Source organism: Ranitomeya variabilis, chromosome 2 (genome assembly GCF_051348905.1).
Source record: "Ranitomeya variabilis isolate aRanVar5 chromosome 2, aRanVar5.hap1, whole genome shotgun sequence".
Classification (NCBI taxonomy): domain Eukaryota; kingdom Metazoa; phylum Chordata; class Amphibia; order Anura; family Dendrobatidae; genus Ranitomeya; species Ranitomeya variabilis.
Window position 1 is genome coordinate 641,275,372 of NC_135233.1, and position 20,367 is coordinate 641,295,738.

Sequence of the window (20,367 nt, forward strand, 5' to 3'; positions counted from 1 at the left end):
AGCTGTGTGTGTATACAGCATACAGCGCAGAGCCATGTGTGTATACAGAATACAGCGCAGAGCCGTGTGTATACAGCATACAGCGCAGAGCCATGTGTGTATGCAGCATACAGCGCAGAGCCGTGTGTATACAGCATACAGCGCAGAGCCGTGTGTATACAGCATACAGCGCAGAGCCGTGTGTATACAGCATACAGCGCAGAGCCGTGTGTATACAGCATACAGCGCAGAGCCGTGTGTATACAGCATACAGCGCAGAGCCGTGTGTATACAGCATACAACGCAGAGCCGTGTATACAGCATACAGCGCAGAGCCGTGTGTATACATCATACAGTGAACCGTGTGTGTATGCAGCATACAGTGCAGAGCCGTGTGTATACAGCATACAGCGCAGAGCCGTGTGTATACAGCATACAGCGCAGAGCCGTGTGTATACAGCATACAACGCAGAGCCGTGTATACAGCATACAGTGCAGAACCGTGTGTGTATGCAGCATACAGTGCAGAGCCGTGTGTATACAGCATACAGTGCAGAGCCGTGTGTATACAGCGCAGAGCCATGTGTGTATGCAGCATACAGTGCAGAGCCGTGTGTATACCGCATACAGCGCAGAGCCGTGTGTGTACAGTATACAGCGCAAAGCCGTGTGTGTACAGTATACAGCGCAGAGCCGTGTGTATACAGCATACAGCGCAGAGCCGTGTGTATACAGCATACAGCGCAGAGCCATGTGTGTATGCAGCTTACAGTGCAGATCCGTGTGTGTACAGTATACAGCGCAGAGCCGTGTGTATACAGCATACAGTGCAGAGCCATGTGTATACAGCATACAGCGCAGAGCCGTGTGTATACAGCATATAGCGCAGAGCCGTGTGTATACAGCATACAGCGCAGAGCCATGTGTGTATGCAGCATACAGCGCAGAGCCGTGTGTATACAGCATACAGTGCAGAGCCGTGTGTATACAGCATACAGTGCAGAGCCGTGTGTATACAGCATACAGCGCAGAGCCGTGTGTATACAGCATACAGCGCAGAGCCGTGTGTATACAGCATACAACGCAGAGCCGTGTATACAGCATACAGCGCAGAGCCGTGTGTATACATCATACAGTGCAGAACCGTGTGTGTATGCAGCATACAGTGCAGAGCCGTGTGTATACAGCATACAGCGCAGAGCCGTGTGTATACAGCATACAACGCAGAGCCGTGTATACAGCATACAGCGCAGAGCCGTGTGTATTCAGCATACAGTGCAGAACCGTGTGTGTATGCAGCATACAGTGCAGAGCCGTGTGTATACAGCATACAGTGCAGAGCCGTGTGTATACAGCGCAGAGCCATGTGTGTATGCAGCATACAGTGCAGAGCCGTGTGTATACCGCATACAGCGCAGAGCCGTGTGTGTACAGTATACAGCGCAAAGCCGTGTGTGTACAGTATACAGCGCAGAGCCGTGTGTGTACAGTATACAGCGCAAAGCCGTGTGTGTACAGTATACAGCGCAGAGCCGTGTGTATACAGCATACAGCGCAGAGCCGTGTGTATGCAGCATACAGCGCAGAGCCATGTGTGTATGCAGCTTACAGTGCAGAGCCGTGTGTGTACAGTATACAGCGCAGAGCCGTGTGTATACAGCATACAGCGCAGAGCCCTGTGTATACAGCATACAGCGCAGAGCCGTGTATACAGCACAGCGCAGAGCCATGTGTGTATGCAGCATACAGTGCAGAGCCGTGTGTATACCGCATACAGCGCAGAGCCGTGTGTGTACAGTATACAGCGCAAAGCCGTGTGTGTACAGTATACAGTGCAGAGCCGTCAGTGCATACATTATACAGTGCAGAGCCGTGTGTATGCAGCATACAGCGCAGACAGAGCCATGTGTGTATGCAGCTTACAGTGCAGAGCCGTGTGTGTACAGTATACAGCGCAGAGCCGTGTGTATACAGCATACAGCGCAGAGCCCTGTGTATACAGCATACAGCGCAGAGCCCTGTGTATACAGCATACAGCGCAGAGCCCTGTGTATACAGCATACAGCGCAGAGCCCTGTGTATACAGCATACAGCGCAGAGCCGTGTGTGTACAGTATACAGCGCAAAGCCGTCAGTGCATACATTATACAGTGCAGAGCCGTGTGTATGCAGCATACAGTGCACAGCCGTGTATAGTTAGCAGCAGCACAGATGCGTGCTCTCACACGTGACTGATCACATGGTCATGACATCATCACAGGTCCTGCAGCTTACTCCCATCAGCCTGTACCCTGTCGGCATGGAGGCTTGTGACATGGAGGCTCTGAGGGAACAGCTCCGCCATAGAGATGCTGAGATCCGGAGCCTGAGAGAGCAGCTGGCTTCCTGCCGTGCGGTAAACACTAGTGGGCGCTCTGACGGGGGAGACAGTGCCGCCGGGGCGCAGCGGTGACGGAGCCCGGTGCTGTCTGGGCTGGCTGTTACCGGAGAGCACAGAGGCAGTGCAGTGTTGTTATTGCCTGCTACACAGATGTGGTGGGACGGGCTAACCAGAATGCACACAATGACTTATAGGTCCAGAAATATGGAGAGGGGTTATAGATTTCATCTGCATCTCGGCCATGGAATGAGCATAACATATGTACATGTTTTAAGTCTACGTTCACATTTGCGGTCTGCGCCGCAGCGTCGCCGCATGCGTCATGCGCCCCTATATTTAACATGGGGGTGCATGGACATGCGTCACACTTGCGTTTTGCGCCGCATGCGTCCCTGCGGCGCCCGCGTCCGGGCGCAGAGGACGCAGCAAGTTGCATTTTTGCTTCGTCCAAAATCAATCAAAAAAAGGACGCATGCGGCGCAAAACGCAGCATTGTGCATGCGTTTTGCTGTGTTTTTGTGTGCGTTGTGCGTTGCGTCGCCGACGCTGCGGCGCACAACGCAAATGTGAACGTAGCCTTAACACGCCTGTTTATATGGCTATGTGCTCATTTCCCAATTACCTACATACAGTTCATTCCGTGCAGAAGCAATAAGCCCTCTCCATAGTTCTGGGCCGATCAGTTACTATGTTCATTCTTTTTATTGATTCCTTTTCTACATTCTATTTAGTGCGTCCTCGCAGATGTGAACGAAGCCTTATCGTGTGCGCTTCCCCTAGGGCTCATGCCTACTTGTAATCGGACGAATGCAATCCGATAAAAGATCAGATTGGATTCGGACCAATGTTATTCTATCTTTGTGTCATCTCCTTTTTCCAGCTCGGATCGGATCACCATCAGAGTGGAAAAAAGTCCCAGCATGCTGCGAATGTAATCGGAAATTGGATCACATCCTGCAATAAAAGTCAATGGGTGCGAGAAAAAAATCTCTACACACCGATCGCATTTGAAAAAACGGCAATTCATTCAATTAAAGGACTTTTTTTCTGGGTGTCTGTTTTCTTACAATGTGACTATGGGGTTAGTAATGGGAGCGTCTTATTGATGCCTCTCCATTACTAACCTTGGGGCTTGATGTCACCTGACAATACAAAGGTGACATCAACCCCCCCCAACTATCACCCCACTTGCCACTGCTACAGGGGAGTGGGAAGAGTGAGGCTAAGTGCCAGAATTGGCGAATCTTAGAGATGTGTTTTTTTCTGGGGCGGCTGAGAGCTGATGTTTTTAGCCTGGGGGAGGGGGCAGTATCCGTGGCCCCTTCCTAGGCTATTAATAACAGCCCGCAAGCTGTCTGCATAGGCTTACTGGCTATTCATTATAGGGGGACCCTATGTCATTTATTTTTAGGGTCCCCCATTTTAATAGCCAGTAAAGGCTAATTATACTTAATAGCCTGGGAAGTTCCATGGATATTCTTCTTCTCCTTCCATATATATGTGTGTGTTACTGACATCGATATATCTATTGTAAGCATAACGCCCAAGCCCTTATTCTCTCAAGGAATGTGCAACACTTCATATATCACCAAAACATACTGGAATCACAGATAGATAAACTGTGTCCAAAGAAGTGTCTCCAAAAATATGTAAAAACAATTCATTTTATTAACAAATAATTAAAATACAGACAAACATGAACATACAATAAGGTGCCTCAATACAACCATTAGCAATAAAGACGGACAGCATGAGCAGGACACTCAATGTTTAGGAGCAGGAGTAGGTTCGAGCTTGGATTAAAAAAGTTCAGTATATGGTTCACTACAACACTACCAATGCTATTGCAGCGTTACAACACGCAAATGTAGGGTATTTGTTATATGCTAATTATCCACAGTGATCCTTTCAATACCTATTAGAACTGAACCATAATCCAAAGCAGTAGAAATACCTATACTGCGTATGTTCCAATTGAAACAACGATAAAGCCTAAATTGCTGATCCACCCCGTAGCCCACACATATTACCTGCTCCTTGTCTCTCCCAATGTGCTCAGCCAAATGGCACGCTGTTCCTGCCAGCCGCGTTTCGCGTTCTGCTTCTTCTCCCCCAGAAGAATATAAGACACCTCTCCATTACTAATCCTATAGTTACATGGTAAATAAAGACAGCCAGAATTAAGTCTTTTATTAGAAAAAAAACAAAACACACTTTCTTATTTAAAAATAACAAACACAGTTATACTCACCTAACATCTAATTCCGCCAAAGCCCTCTTTCTCCTGTAATAAAACAAAAATGAAAAACAATAATATCCACACCTTTCTGTCGTTCTGTCCCACGCGGTAATCCATGTCTGGGGGATAAATCATTTTCAACCTTGACGGTGCCAAAATGTGACCGTCCAGACTGAGAACCACTGGAGAATGAGCTGCTTCGAGCTGTCTCTAAATGACGCTCGCCATGCCTGTGCAGGAGCAGCTATCGGAGATCCATCTGAAGGGGTTAAATTAATTTACAAGCAGGAGCTCTGCTAATACAGCTGTACTCCTGCCTGTAAACGTTGGGGAATGAATGGACTGCAGGGGAACGTAGTTACCTAGACTCGCGGTGATGCGCCCCCTGCTGGCATAAACTCATATGAACTCGAGCGTGGGAAAATATTCAGAAAAGTTCCCACGCTCGAGTTCATATGAGGTTATGCCAGCAGGGGGCGCAGCACCGCAAGTCTAGGTAACTATGTTCCCCTGCTTCCATTCATTCCCCAGATTTTACAGTCAGGACCACAGCTGCATTAGCAGAGCTCCTGGCTGTAAAATTATTTAACCCCTTCAGATGGATTTACAGCGTGGGATAAGACTGAACGACGGAAGGTATGGGATATTGTTGTTTTTTTATTTTGACTTTGTTTCAGGTGACAAGGGTCTTCAATTGGATTGAAAGTATAATAAACTATTACAACACCCTTTGTCTTTATTTTATTAAAATACCTTTTTCATAATGTGTGTGTGTTTTATTAACCATTTACTACTATTGGATTAATAATGGAGAGGTGTCTTATTGACACCTCTCCATTATTAACCTGGCTTAATGTCATCTTACAATAGCAAGGTGACATTAACCCTTTATTACACCATATCCCACCGCTGCTCGGGATTGGGAAGAGAGTGGCTAAGTGCCAGAATAGGCGCATCTTACAGATGTGCCTTTTCTGGGGTGGCTGGGGGCAGATGTTTTTAGCCAGGGGGGGGCAATAACCATGGTCCCTTGCTAGGCTATTAATATCTGCCCTCAGTCACTGGCTTTCCCTCTCTGGCGGAGAAAATTGCATGGGAGCCCACGCCAGTTTTTTCCGCGATTTAACCCTTTATTTTAACAGCTAGAGCCCCAAAATTTTGCACACACACTACTAACATTAGTAGTGAGGAATATGCAAAAAAAAGGGATATGAAATGGTTTACTGTATGTAAACCATGTCTCATATCATGTCGGGTTTGGGAAGGAGAAATGAAAAGCCGGCAATTGAATTACCGGCTTTTCTGCTATCTAGCTCTGTAATAAATATATATATATATATATAGACTGTATATATGTTTTCACGAATATTTGAGCCCATGGATCCATTGTATGTCCGTTTTGCAAGCCGGTGAGCAAATCTCGCCATACGGATTACATAAGGAGGTTTACATGTGCAAAATAGGCTGCCACACCCTGCCTACGGATGACATATGGATCACTATTTTGGGAACATTTCTGTGTATTACGGCCGTAAAAAAACGGACCGTATTTTCATACGCCTAGTGTGACGCCGGCCTAAGGGTTTAAATTAATGATGTGTACAAAGTAAACATTGGCGACCAAGGTATGATATTGATCATTACCTGTGGCTGACCAAGGTGTGAGATTGAACAATGCCTGAGCAACTCAATGACAGACGAAAATCTGAAAGTAATCAGTGTCCTACACACTCAATGCACTGCCACTCCCCCAACTGTTTACATTTGTATGTATATTTTTTCATGAACTTATCTGTTGCATTGGTGACTTGTGTTCATGCTTCTGTGGTGAAAGCAAAGCTGAACTTTGGGATCCTGAAAAACGCAGCAAGAAACTCGCCAAAAACACACCAAAACCTGCATTGTTATCTCTTTTCTGCCAAGATTGCAGTTTTGCTGCAGAAAAAAAGCTGAAAAAACTTAGAGTGAAAACCTATAGAGCCACGTTCTGATGCTCCATACAATTACATTGTAAAAATCACTTCAGGGTCAGGCAGAGCTCAGCGTGATCCCGGCCAGTCTGCAGAGCGGTGACGTCACAGAGAAGAACGGCTCTGGACACTGGAGAAAGTAGCAGTAGCTGAGTATATTAATACATAACACTACACTACATGTCCTCCCAAGACCTCCTACTCTCTTCCACAGTTATTTGTTCCTCACCCAACCGCCTCCAAGACTTCTCCTGAATATCCCCCATCCTCTGGAATTCTTTGCCCCAAAGCGTCCAGTTATCCACCACATTCGGAACCTTCAGACAGAACCTGAAAACCGATCTCTTCAATAAAGCTTACAACCTGCAATGACCACACTACCGCCTCACCAACACCGGAGTTCCTGCAGCCCTCCAACCTGTCTCCTTCCCCACCATCCTGTAGGATGTAAGCCCGCAAGGGCAGGGTCCTCGCCCCTCTGTATCAGTCTGCCATTGTTAGTTTGCTTACTGTAAGTGATATCTGTAATTTGTATGTAACCCCTTCTCATGTACAGCACCATGGAATCAATGGTGTTATAGAAATAATAATGTACCCACACATTTAATGAAGAGGAATCAAAGTTGGTGGGAGTGCTCTTTTTAATGTGCCCAGAGACGTCCAAAACGTTTGACACCCCCTTTAATGCTCTTATTTTTATTTTTCCAGGATAAAAGTAACACCTCAGCATTGGAGCTGCATGATGTAGATAAGAAATTGGTCCAAATTGTGAAGACTTCTCTTACCAATGATGACATTTTACGATACAGCCGGCAACTTGTTTTACCGGAGTTTGGTGTTAAAGGCAAGTGCTGTGTCTCCTATACATAGATGTCTAATGTGTGTCTGACTACTCACCACAGGTTTTCAGTTACTACAAGTAGTATTTAATTTCACTTTCCATAATCACATTTTAGCCTGTAGAAGAGAAATAAAGTGTGTGGTGTTATGTTTTTAATGTTTGTTTTTTGTTTTGTTTTTTTAACTTTTAACCCCTTAGCGACCGAGCTAATTTTGACCTTAATGACCAAGACAAATTTTACAATTCTGACCATTGACACTTTATAAGGTTATAACTCTGGAACGATTTAGCGGATCCCACTGATTCTGAGATTTTTGAAAAAAAATTTTGTCAGGAAGTTATAAGGGTTAAAAGTTGAGCAGCGATTTCTCATTTTTACAACAATTTGCAAAACCATTTTTTTTTAGGAAACACCTCACATTTGAAGTGATTTTGAGGGGCCTATATGATAGAAAATACCCCAAAGTGACACCATTCTAAAAACTGCACCCCTCAAGGTGCTCAAAACTACATTCAAGAAGTTTATTAACCTTTCAGGTGCTTCACAGGAATGTTTGGAATGTGGAAGGAAAAAATAAATACTGTATATACTCGAGTATAAGCCGAGATTTTCAGGCCACTTTTTTGGGCTCAAAGTGACCCTCTCGGCTTATACTTGAGTCAGTGTCGGCGGGGGGGTCGGCAGGTGAGGGGGAGTGGCGCGGTGACTCACCTGCTCCTGGCGCTGTCCCTGCATGTCCCATGGTCTCCGGGCAGCTCCTCCTGTGTTCAGCGGTCACGTGGTACCGCTCATTAAAGTAATGAATATGCACGCATATTCATTACTGTAATAAGCGGTACGAGACCGCTGAACACAGGAAGATGCCGCTGGATCCCGGAGACCATCTGACAGTGAGACCGCTGCCAGGGACTGCGCCGGGAGCAGGTGAGTATATCGGGGGAGGTGAGCAGTGCGCGATAGTCACCTTCCTCGTTCCACCGCAGCGCGCTGCTCTGTCTTCCTTCCTCTGGCTGTGACTGTTCAAGTCAAAGGGCGCGATGATGCGATTAGTGTGCACGCCGCCCTCTGCCTGAACAGTCAGTGCAGAGGATGGAAGACAGAGCAGCGCGCAGCGATGGAACGAGGAAGGTGACTATCGCAAGTGCCGGGGGCCTGAGCGAAGAGAGGTGAGTATGTGATTTTTTTTTATTTTAATCGCAGCAACAGCTTATGGGGCAAATGTATGGAGCATCTTATGGGGCCACAATGTATGGAGCATCTTATGGGGCCACAATGTATGGAGCATCTTATGGGGCCACAATGTATGGAGCATCTTATGGGGCCACAATGTATGGAGCATCTCATGGGGCCACAATGTATGGAGCATCTCATGGGGCCATAATGTATGGAGCATCTTATGGGGCCACAATGTATGGAGCATCTTATGGGGCCACAATGTATGGAGCATCTTATGGGCCACAATGTATGGAGCATCTTATGGGGCCACAATGTATGGAGCATCTTATGGGGCCACAATGTATGGAGCAACTTATGGGGCCACAATGTATGGAGCATCTTATGGGGCCACAATGTATGGAGCATCTTATGGGGCCACAATGTATGGAGTATCTTATGGGGCCACAATGTATGGAACATCTTATGGGGCCACAATGTATGGAGCATCTTATGGGGCCACAATGTATGGAGCATTGTATGGGGCCACAATGTATGGAGCATTGTATGGGGCCACAATGTATGGAGCATCGTATGGGGCCACAATGTATGGAGCAACTTATGGGGAATAATATTTCGAGCATATTATGGGGCCATAATGTATGGAGTATCTCATGGGGCATAATGTGTGGAGCATGTTATGGGGCATAATGTGCGGAACATCTTATGGGGCCATCAACCTTTATGCAGCATTGTATGGGGCAAATGTTTCTATGGAGCATCTTATGGGGCCATTATTAACCTTTGTGCAGCATTATATGGGGCATATTTTAATATGGAGCATCTTATGGGGCCATTATTAACCTTTGTGCAGCATTATATGGGGTGTATTTTGTATGGAGCATCTTATGGGGCCCATCATGAACTGTATGGAGCATTATATGGGGCTCCTGATTCACTATGGATATTCAAAAACACTTAACCTACTGATGTCTCAATTAATTTTACTTTTATTGGTATCTATTTTTATTTTTGACATTTACCGGTAGCTGCTGCATTTTCCACCCTAGGCTTATACTCGAGTCAATAAGTTTTCCCAGTTTTTTTGTGGCAAAATTAGGGGGTCGGCTTATACTCGGGTCGGCTTATACTCGAGTATATACGGTACTTTTCTTTCACAAAAATTTTCCTTTTTTTTTTTTTTTTTTTCCAATTTTGCGAGGGTCACAGTAGATAATGGACCATACAATTTGTTGTGCAATTGCTCCTGAGTGCGCAGATTCCCATTATGTGGAGGAAAACAACTGTTTGGGTGCACGGCAGGGCTTGAAAGGGAAGGAGCGCCATTTGACTTTTTTAATGTAAAATTTACTGGAATAATTAGCCATGTTGTGTTTGGAGAGCCCCTGATGTGCCTAAACAGTGGAAACCCCCAACAAGTGACACCACATTGGAAACTAGACCGCTTAGGGAACTTATCTAGATGTGTGGTGAGCGCCTTGAATTCACACGTGCTTCACAGTTTATAACGTAGAGTTTCCACTCCATGATTAAGACCTGCCTGGGTCGAAACATATTGATTTTTATGCCTTTTTTTTAAAATCATGAGTGTATCCAAACTGCCTGACCTTTTTTGTTACCTGTTTTTAATATGAAGAAATAAATAGATGTTTTAAGAAACCTTGGATTTCTTGGGATCATTCGTCCAAAGGGGTGCTGGATGTTAACTATTTGATAAATCTCTGAGTGACGTGACATATGAAACCCCCGATGGATCCATTCACTATAATGAGGCAATAAAAATAAAAACAGGAAAAACACATACGGCTTCTAAAAAACAATCTTGACATAATAGTTAACCAAATTTTAAGTCATATATAATTCTATAGCCAGTGTAATGGAACAGTATAGGACACACTGTATACTTGAGCAAAGCAAAAACACGAAAAAACCCCACAGTGCAGTAGTCCAAAATTTAGATAAATAATGCAAAATTTTATTAATATACAAAAGATCACTGACAAATAAGTGGGTTAAAATTGGCAATAGCACGCATATAAAGGGCAAAAGAGGCAGGGTGGCAATCCTGCTGAATATATCGTATGTCAAATCTATGATAACTACCGTATATACTCGAGTATAAGCCGAGATTTTCAGCCCAAATTTGTGGGCTGAAAGTGCCCCCTCGGCTTATACTCGAGTCACGGTCGGCGGGTGAGGGGGAGAGGGCGCTGAGGCATACTTACCTAGTACCGGCGATCCTGACGCTCCCCCTGCCTGTCCCACGGTCTCCGGGTGCAGCAGCCTCTTCCCCTGTTCAGCGGTCACGTGGGACCGCTCATTAGAGAAATGAATAGGCTGCTCCACCTCCCATAGGGGCGGAGCCGCATAATTCATTTCTCTAATCAGCGGTGCCGGTGACCGCTGACAGAGGAAGAGGCTGCGGCCCCCGGAGACCAGCTGTCCGGGGGAAGGAGCGGGACGCCGGGAGCAGGTAAGTATGACATATTCACCTGTCCGCGTTCCACACGCCGTGCGCCGCGCCATCTTCCCGGCGTCTCTTTGCACTGACTGTTCAGGTCAGAGGGCGCGATGACGCATATAGTGTGCGCGCCGCCCTCTGCCTGATCAGTCAGTGCGGAGAGACGCCGGGACCGGACGTGAGGAGCTGCAAGCAAGAGAGGTGAGTATGTGTTTTATTATTTTTATTGCAGCAGCAGCAATGGGGCAATAATGGTGCAGAGCACTGTATGGCACAGCTATGGGGCAATAATGGTGCAGAGCACTGTATGGCACAGCTATGGGGCAATAATGGTGCAGAGCACTATATGGCACAGCTATGGGGCAATAATGGACGGTGCAGAGCACTGTATGGCACAGCTATGGGGCAATAATGGTGCAGAGCACTGTATGGCACAGCTATGGGGCAATAATGGTGCAGAGCACTGTATGGCACAGCTATGGGGCAATAATGGTGCAGAGCACTGTATGGCACAGCTATGGGGCAATAATGGACGGTGCAGAGCACTGTATGGCACAGCTATGGGGCAATAATGGTGCAGAGCACTATATGGCACAGCTATGGGGCAATAATGGTGCAGAGCACTATATGGCACAGCTATGGGGCAATAATGGATGGTGCAGAGCACTGTATGGCACAGCTATGGGGCAATAATGGTGCAGAGCACTGTATGGCACAGCTATGGGGCAATAATGGTGCAGAGCACTATATGGCACAGCTATGGGGCAATAATGGACGGTGCAGAGCACTATATGGCACAGCTATGGGGCAATAATGGTGCAGAGCACTATATGGCACAGCTATGGGGCAATAATGGATGGTGCAGAGCACTATATGGCACAGCTATGGGGCAATAATGGTGCAGAGCACTGTATGGCACAGCTATGGGGCAATAATGGTGCAGAGCACTGTATGGCACAGCTATGGGGCAATAATGGTGCAGAGCACTGTATGGCACAGCTATGGGGCAATAATGGTGCAGAGCACTGTATGGCACAGCTATGGGGCAATAATGGTGCAGAGCACTGTATGGCACAGCTATGGGGCAATAATGGTGCAGAGCACTATATGGCACAGCTATGGGGCAATTATGAACGGTGCAGAGCACTATATGGCACAGCTATGGGGCAATAATGAACGGTATGGAGCATCTATTTTTATTTTTGAAATTCACCGGTAGCTGCTGCATTTTCCACCCTAGGCTTATACTCGAGTCAATACGTTTTCCCAGTTTTTTTGTGGCAAAATTAAGGGGGTCGGCTTATACTCGGGTCGGCTTATACTCGAGTATATACGGTATATCCACCCAGACAGTCCATTGGAATTCATCATTGTAACAACCGTAGAAAAATGTATAAATCTGCAAAGTATAAAGACATGGATTGCAAATAAATGAGCAACATACCAGGTGGAAGTGCACAGGATGCCACGCCGTCTCCCGCCCCTTGTCCTTCTTTTCAGAAGTGCACAAAACTGTGGCTGACAGCACTTTTATGCAATCCTAAAATGACGGACACTGCCGGATCACAGGTCAGACCGCGTTCAGTGCCTCCATCTCCCTCATCATAGGGAATCTTCCGCAAGAGGTTCCAACTGAATCATGTAAGTCAGAGATTTACTTGGAAACCCTGGTGCAAGCTCTCAGTGCTGAGTGCAGGATAAATGTGCGTCCAAGCCTTACTGCGATCTTTGGGAGGCAGAATGAAAAAATCAACAGCATGTGAAGAATTGGTTTTAATTATTTTTTACGCTCTTCCTCGTGCGGTATAATGATTAGGCAACTTAATTTTTCTGGTTGGTGGGATTACAGTGATACCAGATTTATATCGGGTTTTTATGTTTGGCTTCTGTCACACACTAAAAGACGCTTTTTATTGCAAAAACTAGTTTTTGCATCGTCTCCATTTGAGAGCTATAATTTTTCCATATTTCGGCCGACAGAGTCATTTTATGGCTTGTTGTTTTGCGGGACAAGTTTCTTTTTTATTGGCATCATTTTCGGGCACATGACATTTTTTGATCGCTTTCTATTCCGATTTTTGGGAGACAATGAACAAAAAACAGCTATTCAGGAAATGCTTTTATTTTTTTTTATATCATTCCGCGTGTGGTAAAATTGGTAAGTCAGCTTTATTCTTCGTGTCAGTACAATTACAGTGATACCCAATTTACGTAGTTTCTTTATGTTTTGGCGCCTTTACACAATGAAAACTATTTTAGGCTACGTTCACATTTGCGGTCGGCGCCGCAGCGTCGCCGCATGCGTCATGCGCCCCTATATTTAACATGGGAGCGCATGGACATGCGTCGCACTTGCGTTTTGCGCCGCATGCGTCCCTGCGGCGCCCGCGTCCGGGCGCAGAGGACGCAGCAAGTTGCATTTTTGCTGCGTCCAAAATCAATGAAAAAAAGGACGCATGCGGCGCAAAACGCAGCGTTGTGCATGCGTTTTGCTGCGTTTTTGTTTGCGTTGTGCGTTGCGGCGCCAACGCTGCGGCGCACAACGCAAATGTGAACGTAGCCTTATAGAAAAAATAATTATTTTTGCATCACTTTATTATGAGAGCTATAAGTTTTTTATTTTTCTGCTGATGGAGCTGTATGACAGCTTGTTTTTTTGTGGGACAAGATGACATTTTCTGAGGTACCATTTTTCTTAACATTTGCCTTTTTGATCGCGGTTTATTACACTTTTTGTTTGGTGGTGTGATGATAAAGCATTGTTTTTTTTGCCTTGTTTTTTATTTCTTTTTTACGATGTTCACTGAAGGGGTTAACTAGTGGGACCGTTTTAGAGAGCGGGTTGTTACGGATGCGCCGATAGCAAAAATGTGTACTTTTATTGTTCGTTTTTTATTTACATAGATGTGTTTGTTGGAAAAATATTAGTTTTTTTCTTTATTTGTTTTTTTTTTTTTAAATATTTTTACACTTTGTAAAAAGAAAATAAAATTACAATGTCCCATCCTCAGACATCAGTATATGGTGTCAGATCGCTGATCTGATACTCTCCACTACATAGGCAGGCAGGGAAGGACGCATGCCAGCACCAGCTCTCTGCAGGAGCTCACAAGCCACCTTCCCTGAAGGACCCCACGGCCAGGGGTCTCCATGGAGATCATCAGGACAATGCGGCGTAGGGAACTAATTGCCTGCGCCATGCTCATCTATGCCGCTGTCACTACTAGCACCGATCGTGAGCGCACAGAGCAGACACCCACACCTGATCGCCATGGCTTTCCGCGTGAGGCCAAGCGATCGGTGCGCCGTACCTGTACTGCTGTTGACGGAAATGCTTCTGCTGCAGAGCAGTACATGGCGCAAGTCGGGAAGGGGTGAATGTGACTTATGATTCAGAGAGTTTGGATTCAGAGAGTTTAGAAGGGAGGGACTTGTACTAATTCACTGTCTATATTTATTTGTTTATATTCCTGTCTTGTGCCTTCTCAATTAGTAAAATGTGTTCCATTTTTGACATTGTACATTTTATCACATATATGTTGTCCTTGAACATTGCAGTGATTGTACATTTGGAATCCCAGATACTGGACCTAAATGAACAGCTGGCAACACGGAGATCTGTTGACAATATGGAAAGGAGCTTGCTGCTCACTGAGACGTGGGATGGAGCTACCGGAGAGTGAGCCAGCTAGCTGCGTGACCGTTTTAAGGCAGGGTAGAGAGAAGAGTGTCAGGAATGCCAGTGCTCATCTGGCACACATCAATAAGTTCCCTAAGTTGACAGATGAGAGTGGTGTCGGTTCAGGGTAGCACTGCTGCAGCAAGACACGTCCTCTGAAAGGGGGTTGTCTGGTCCATTAATGGGGGGAAATGGGAGCGCAAGGCAGGCCAGACAGGTGCTGGTAGTGAGGGATTCAATTATTAGAGGAGTGTATGACTTTCTGGCAATTGAGTTCGACACATCGTAGAATGGGTTGATAGAATAGTAAAGTTGGTGAAGAACCATCGTTCATGGTGCACATTGGGACTAATGACAAAGTTAGAGGTAGGTAGATGGTCCTTAATTTCAGGGAATTAAGCTCTGAGCTTATAGCAAGAACTTAGAAGTAGAGATGAGCGAATTTGTTCAGCTCCCTCCTTATTTGGCAAGCTGTAGCGCTTGCCGAATAAGCTGCAGAGGGAACTCGGCTACCTGGAGCGCTCCCGATAGTCAGCTGTCCGGTGCCGCAGGTGCATGTGTCACGGCTGTTTCACTGTCACAACACATGCATAGAGTCTAACAAACAGGCTACCGATGCATATGCTGTGTCAGTGAAGCAGCCGTGACACATGCAGCTGCGGCGCCGGACAGCTGGTTATTGGGAGCGCTCCATGTATCCGGGTTCCCTCAGCAGCTTATTCGGTAAGCGCTATAGCTTGCCAAATAAGGAGGGAGCCAAACAAATTTGCTCATCTCTACTTAGTCGGTAGTATACCCTGAAATACGGCCTCCACCACATGCTACGCCAGAGAGGCAGCGGGAGATTAGAGATGTAAATAAGTCAAGAATTGGTAGGAAGGAGTGTCTTGGGTTTCTGGAGAACTGGGCCGATTTCTTAATGGCTATAGGCTCTATGCTGGGGATGTTCTGCACCCAATAGGGAGGGTGAGGCTGTGCTAGGGGAAAAGAATGGCTAGAAGGTTGGGAGATGGTTTAAATTAGGGACAGGGGGAAGGCAATTACTGTAAAGAGGGGCAGATAGTGACCTGGGCCTATAATCAAATTGGGGGTGGCATGGAAGGAGGTGTTGGGACAGTCAATACAATTAACAGCAACATAGGTACAGAGAAATACATAAAGTGCATGTACTCTAATGCCAGAAGCCTCACCAACAAGATGGAGAATTAGAATTAATATTGTAGGAAGAAAAGTATGATATTGTGGGGATAATGGAGACATAACTGGACGAGAGCTATAACTGGGTTGGACATTTACAGGGCTATAATCTGTTCAGGAATCGCCCTACAAATAAGTGAGGGAGAGAGGTCTGCTTATATGTAAAATCTCTAAGGGTAAGTTCACACAGGGCATTTTTGCTGCCTTTTTTATGCTAATTTTCAGCTGGTTTTACAGTACCAGCAAAGCCTATGAGATTTCAGAAATCTCATGCACACACATTGGTTTTTTGTGTGATCAGTATTTTGTGCTTTGCTGCGTTTTTTGGACATAGAGCATTTCTCTTCTTTCAGCGTTTTCACTGCGTTTTTTCACCCATTGACTTGATTGAATGTTGAAAAAAATACAGCAAAAACACAGGTATCATTATGTGCTGCATTTCTGCTGCTGAAAATCCAAGGACATTAGCATGGACAAAGAGAAAAAACGCACTAAATACGCAACAAAAAACGAACCAAAAACGCACCTAAACTTGCGTTTTTGAAGCAGCTTCTTTCCTGCCAAGAAGATCAGGTTTTGCTCCGGAAAAAAAAGCAGTAAAAACGCCCTGTGTGAACTTACCCTAAAACTGATCATACTGATGATATATGGCAGGCAAATGAAATGTAGTGTCCCTGTGGGCGGAGATAAGGGGAGGCAGAAAGAATAATAAACTACTGGTAAGTGTTTGTTACAAATCTCCAGATATAATGGAAGCAGCAGAATATACCCTCATAAAGAACATAACGAAAAAAGATGAGGCAGCCAATCAGGGTGAAGTAGTTATTATGGGGGACTTAACTACCACAATATAAACCTGCAGTTTCAGCAAAAAAAACAGGTTTTTGACATTTTCTTTCACCAGTGGTGCAGGACCGAACAAGAAGGAGGGAACACTTCTATACCTAATTTTATCATAGAAACCAGATGTTCAGTTTGGGGGCCACTTGGGCAATAGCGGTCACAAAGCAATAATTTACACATATCCTTTAATAAGATGTATAGTAGAGGACAATAAACTTCATACTTAATTTCATATATATAAACTACTAGCTTGAAGAGCCTGGCATTTCCCAGGCATAGTAACAAACTGTGGTTAGTTATAACAAATTATAATGATTATATTGCACATAAAAACATTTCACATCATATACCGTATATACTCGAGTATAAGCCGAGACCCCGAACTGTGCCACAAAAAAATGGGAAAAAATTAATGACTCGAGTATAAGGCTAGTAGGGTGGAAAATGCAGCAGCTACCGGTAAATGTCATAAATACAAATAGATACCAATAAAAGTAAAATTAATTGACACATCAGTAGGTTAAGTGTTTTTGAATATCCATATTGAATCAGGAGCCCCATATAATGCTCCATAATGTTCAGGATGGGCCCCATAAGATGCTCCATACACAATACACCCCATATAATGCTCCATAATGTTCATGATGGGCCCCATACGATGCTCCATACAAAATATGCCGCATATAATGCTCCATATAGTTTATGATGGCCCCATAAGATGCTTCATACAAAATATGCCCCATATAATGCTGCACAAAGGTTGATTATGGCCCAATAAGATGCTCCATAGAAAATGTGCCCCATATAATGCTGCATAAAGGTTGATTATGGCCCCATAAGATGCTCCATAGAAAATGTGCCCCATATAATGCTGCATAAAGGTTGTTTATGGCCCCATAAGATGCTCCATAGAATATTATGCCCCATATGCTGCTGCGATTGAAAAAAAAAAAATGACATACTCACCTCTTGTCCTGAGCAGGTGGGGACACCGGCACTTGCGATATTCATCTATCCCCGTTCTACACATCATCGCACCCTCTCATCACAGCCAGAGGACGTGGAAGACACAGCGCGGCAGTAGAACGAGGACAGGTGAATATCGCATTGCTCACCCTCCCCCGTTAGACACCGCGCCAGGAGGGTGAGTATGCTTCTTTTATGGTCTCCGGCTAGCGCCGGCAGCTTGTTCCTGTGCTCAGCGGTCACATGGTACCTCTCATTAAAGTAATGAATATGTGCTCCACCCCTATGGGAGTGGAGCCGCGTCCATATTCATTACTTTAATGAGAGGTACCATGTGACCGCTGAACACAGGAAGAGCTGCCGGAGACCACTGGAGAAGCAGGGACATGCAGAGACGTGTCGGGAGCAGGTGAGTATGATGTGACAGCTGCCGCTCCCCCTCCCCCGCTGACAATGACGAGTATAAGCCGAGAGGGGCACTTTCAGCCTAAAAAAATGGGCTGAAAATCTCAGCTTATACTCGAGTATATACTGTATTCAACACTCCAGATTTGCAACACAAATTAACTAAATGATTACCCAAATATTGATAGTATTTTATTTTCAACTCATTCAAGAGCTTTTGGTAAACAACATTTTTTTTTTCCCTGGTGCAAAGATGAACAGATTTCCCACATCAGCCAGAGCCACCGGACTACTATCCCTACTATCCCTAATATCCCCCATCAGCCAGACCCACTGGACTACTACACCTAATATCCCACATCATCCCGTCAGCCAGAGCCACCGGACTACTATCCCTAGTATCCCTCATCATCCCGTCAGCCAGAGCCACCGGACTACTATCCCTAGCATCCCTCATCATCCCGTCAGCCAGAGCCACCGGACTACTATCCCTAGTATTCCTGATCATCCCGTCAGCCAGAGCCACCGGACTACTATCCCTAGTATCCCTCATCATCCCGTCAGCCAGAGCCACTGGACTACTATCTCTAATATCCCACATCATCCCGTCAGCCAGAGCCACCGGACTACTATCCCTAGTATCCCTCATCATCCCGTCAGCCAGAGCCACTGGACTACTATCTCTAATATCCCACATCATCCCGTCAGCCAGAGCCACTGGAGTACTACCCCTAATATCCCACATCATCCCGTCAGCCAGAGCCACCGGACTACTACTCCTAATATTCCAAACATACCATTAACCAGAGCCACCAGACTACTACCCCTAATATTCCACATCATCACGTCACCCAGAGCCAATGGACTTCTACCCCTAGTATCCCACATCATCCCATCAGAGACACCGGATTACTACCCCTAATATCCCACCTCATCCCATCAGCCAAAGCCACCGGACTACTACCCCTAATATCCCACATCATCCTGTCAGAGCCAACATTGTCAGGTTGGCACTTTTACACCGATTAAAATAATACCTGGGTTGGAGAAATCCATCTTGGGTTTCTTTTTTTAATCTGTGAAGTTAATGAGGATGTTTCACGCCAGACAAAGAGAAGTTCCTGATTCCGGGCTCCCCCTGCAGTCTGTGCCAGAGGGTGATCTGTGGGCACAGTAATAAATTGTGTTATTTCCAGCTTTACAGAAGGACGATAACACCATAGAAATAAGAATAATAGGCCTCGGTTACCACAAGGTAAACTGTTGCTCATAGCAACCAATCACAACTTAGCTTCTTTTAACCCCTTAGTGACAGAGCCAAATTTTTTAAATCTGACCAGTGTCACTTTATGTGGTAATAACTCTGGAACTCTTCAACAAATCCCAGTGATTTTGAGATTGTTTTTTCGTGACACATTATACTTTATGATAATGGTAAATTTAGGTCGATATGTTTTGTGTTTATTTATAAAAAATATCAAAAACGTAAGAAAAATGTTAAAAAATTAGCAATTTTCAAAATTTGAATGATTATCCCTTTAAACCAGATAGTCATACCACAGCAAACCATTAATAAATAACATTTCCCACATGTCGGCTTTACATCAGCACCATTTGTAAAACGTTATTTTATTTTGTCAGCATTTTAGGAGGTTTAAAAATGTAGCAGCAATTTTTAATTTTTTCAAGGAAATGTACAACATTTATTTTTTTAGGGACTGATCCATGTTTGAAGTGACTTTAGGGGTCCCATATATTGGGAAACCCCCAAACGTGATACCATAGCACACCCTGACATATTGAAAACTGCTGTCAGGTAGTTTATTAACCCTTCAGGTGCTTTACAGGGATTAACCCCTCTGTGACCTTTGACGTACTATCCCGTCGAGGTGACCTGGGCCTATCTGACCCTCGACGGGATAGTACGTCATAGCAGATCGGCCGCGATCACGGGGGGAGCGCGGCCGATCGCGGCCGGGTGTCAGCTGCATATCGCAGCTGACATCCGGCACTATGTGCCAGGAGCGGTCACGGACCGCCCCCGGCACATTAACCCCCGGCACACCGCGATCAAACATGATCGCGGTGTACCGGCGGTATAGGGAAGCATCGCGCAGGGAGGGGGCTCCCTGCGGGCTTCCCTGAGACCCCCGGAGCAACGCGATGTGATCGCGTTGCTCTGAGGGTCTCCTACCTCCCTCCTCGCCGCAGGTCCCGGATCCAAGATGGCCGC

The 20,367-nt window shown here is 45.5% G+C and overlaps 1 protein-coding gene and 1 long non-coding RNA gene across 3 annotated transcripts in view; one reads left to right on the top strand and one right to left on the bottom strand.

Moving 5' to 3' along the window:
* Positions 1–2,208: 2,208 nt before the first annotated feature.
* MOCS3 (molybdenum cofactor synthesis 3) overlaps positions 2,209–20,367 on the top strand; it is a 96,832-nt gene continuing 78,673 nt past the window's right edge. The window contains exons 1-2 of the mRNA XM_077289127.1: positions 2,209–2,374; positions 7,277–7,412. Of these exons, the coding sequence (XP_077145242.1) occupies positions 2,219–2,374; positions 7,277–7,412 (292 nt within the window). The 5' untranslated portion in view covers positions 2,209–2,218. The remainder of the gene's footprint in view (positions 2,375–7,276; positions 7,413–20,367) is intronic.
* Positions 7,406–20,367, bottom strand: part of LOC143807508 (uncharacterized) — a 165,761-nt gene continuing 152,799 nt past the window's right edge. Inside the window, exons 2-4 of one of the 2 annotated variants that reach the window (XR_013221751.1) lie at positions 19,172–19,296; positions 10,203–10,345; positions 7,406–7,525 (exon numbers count right to left, since the gene is read on the bottom strand). This is a non-coding gene — a long non-coding RNA (uncharacterized LOC143807508). Of the gene's footprint in view, positions 7,526–10,202; positions 10,346–19,171; positions 19,372–20,367 lie in introns of those variants that run through there. The other variant, XR_013221750.1, reaches the window with a different exon arrangement.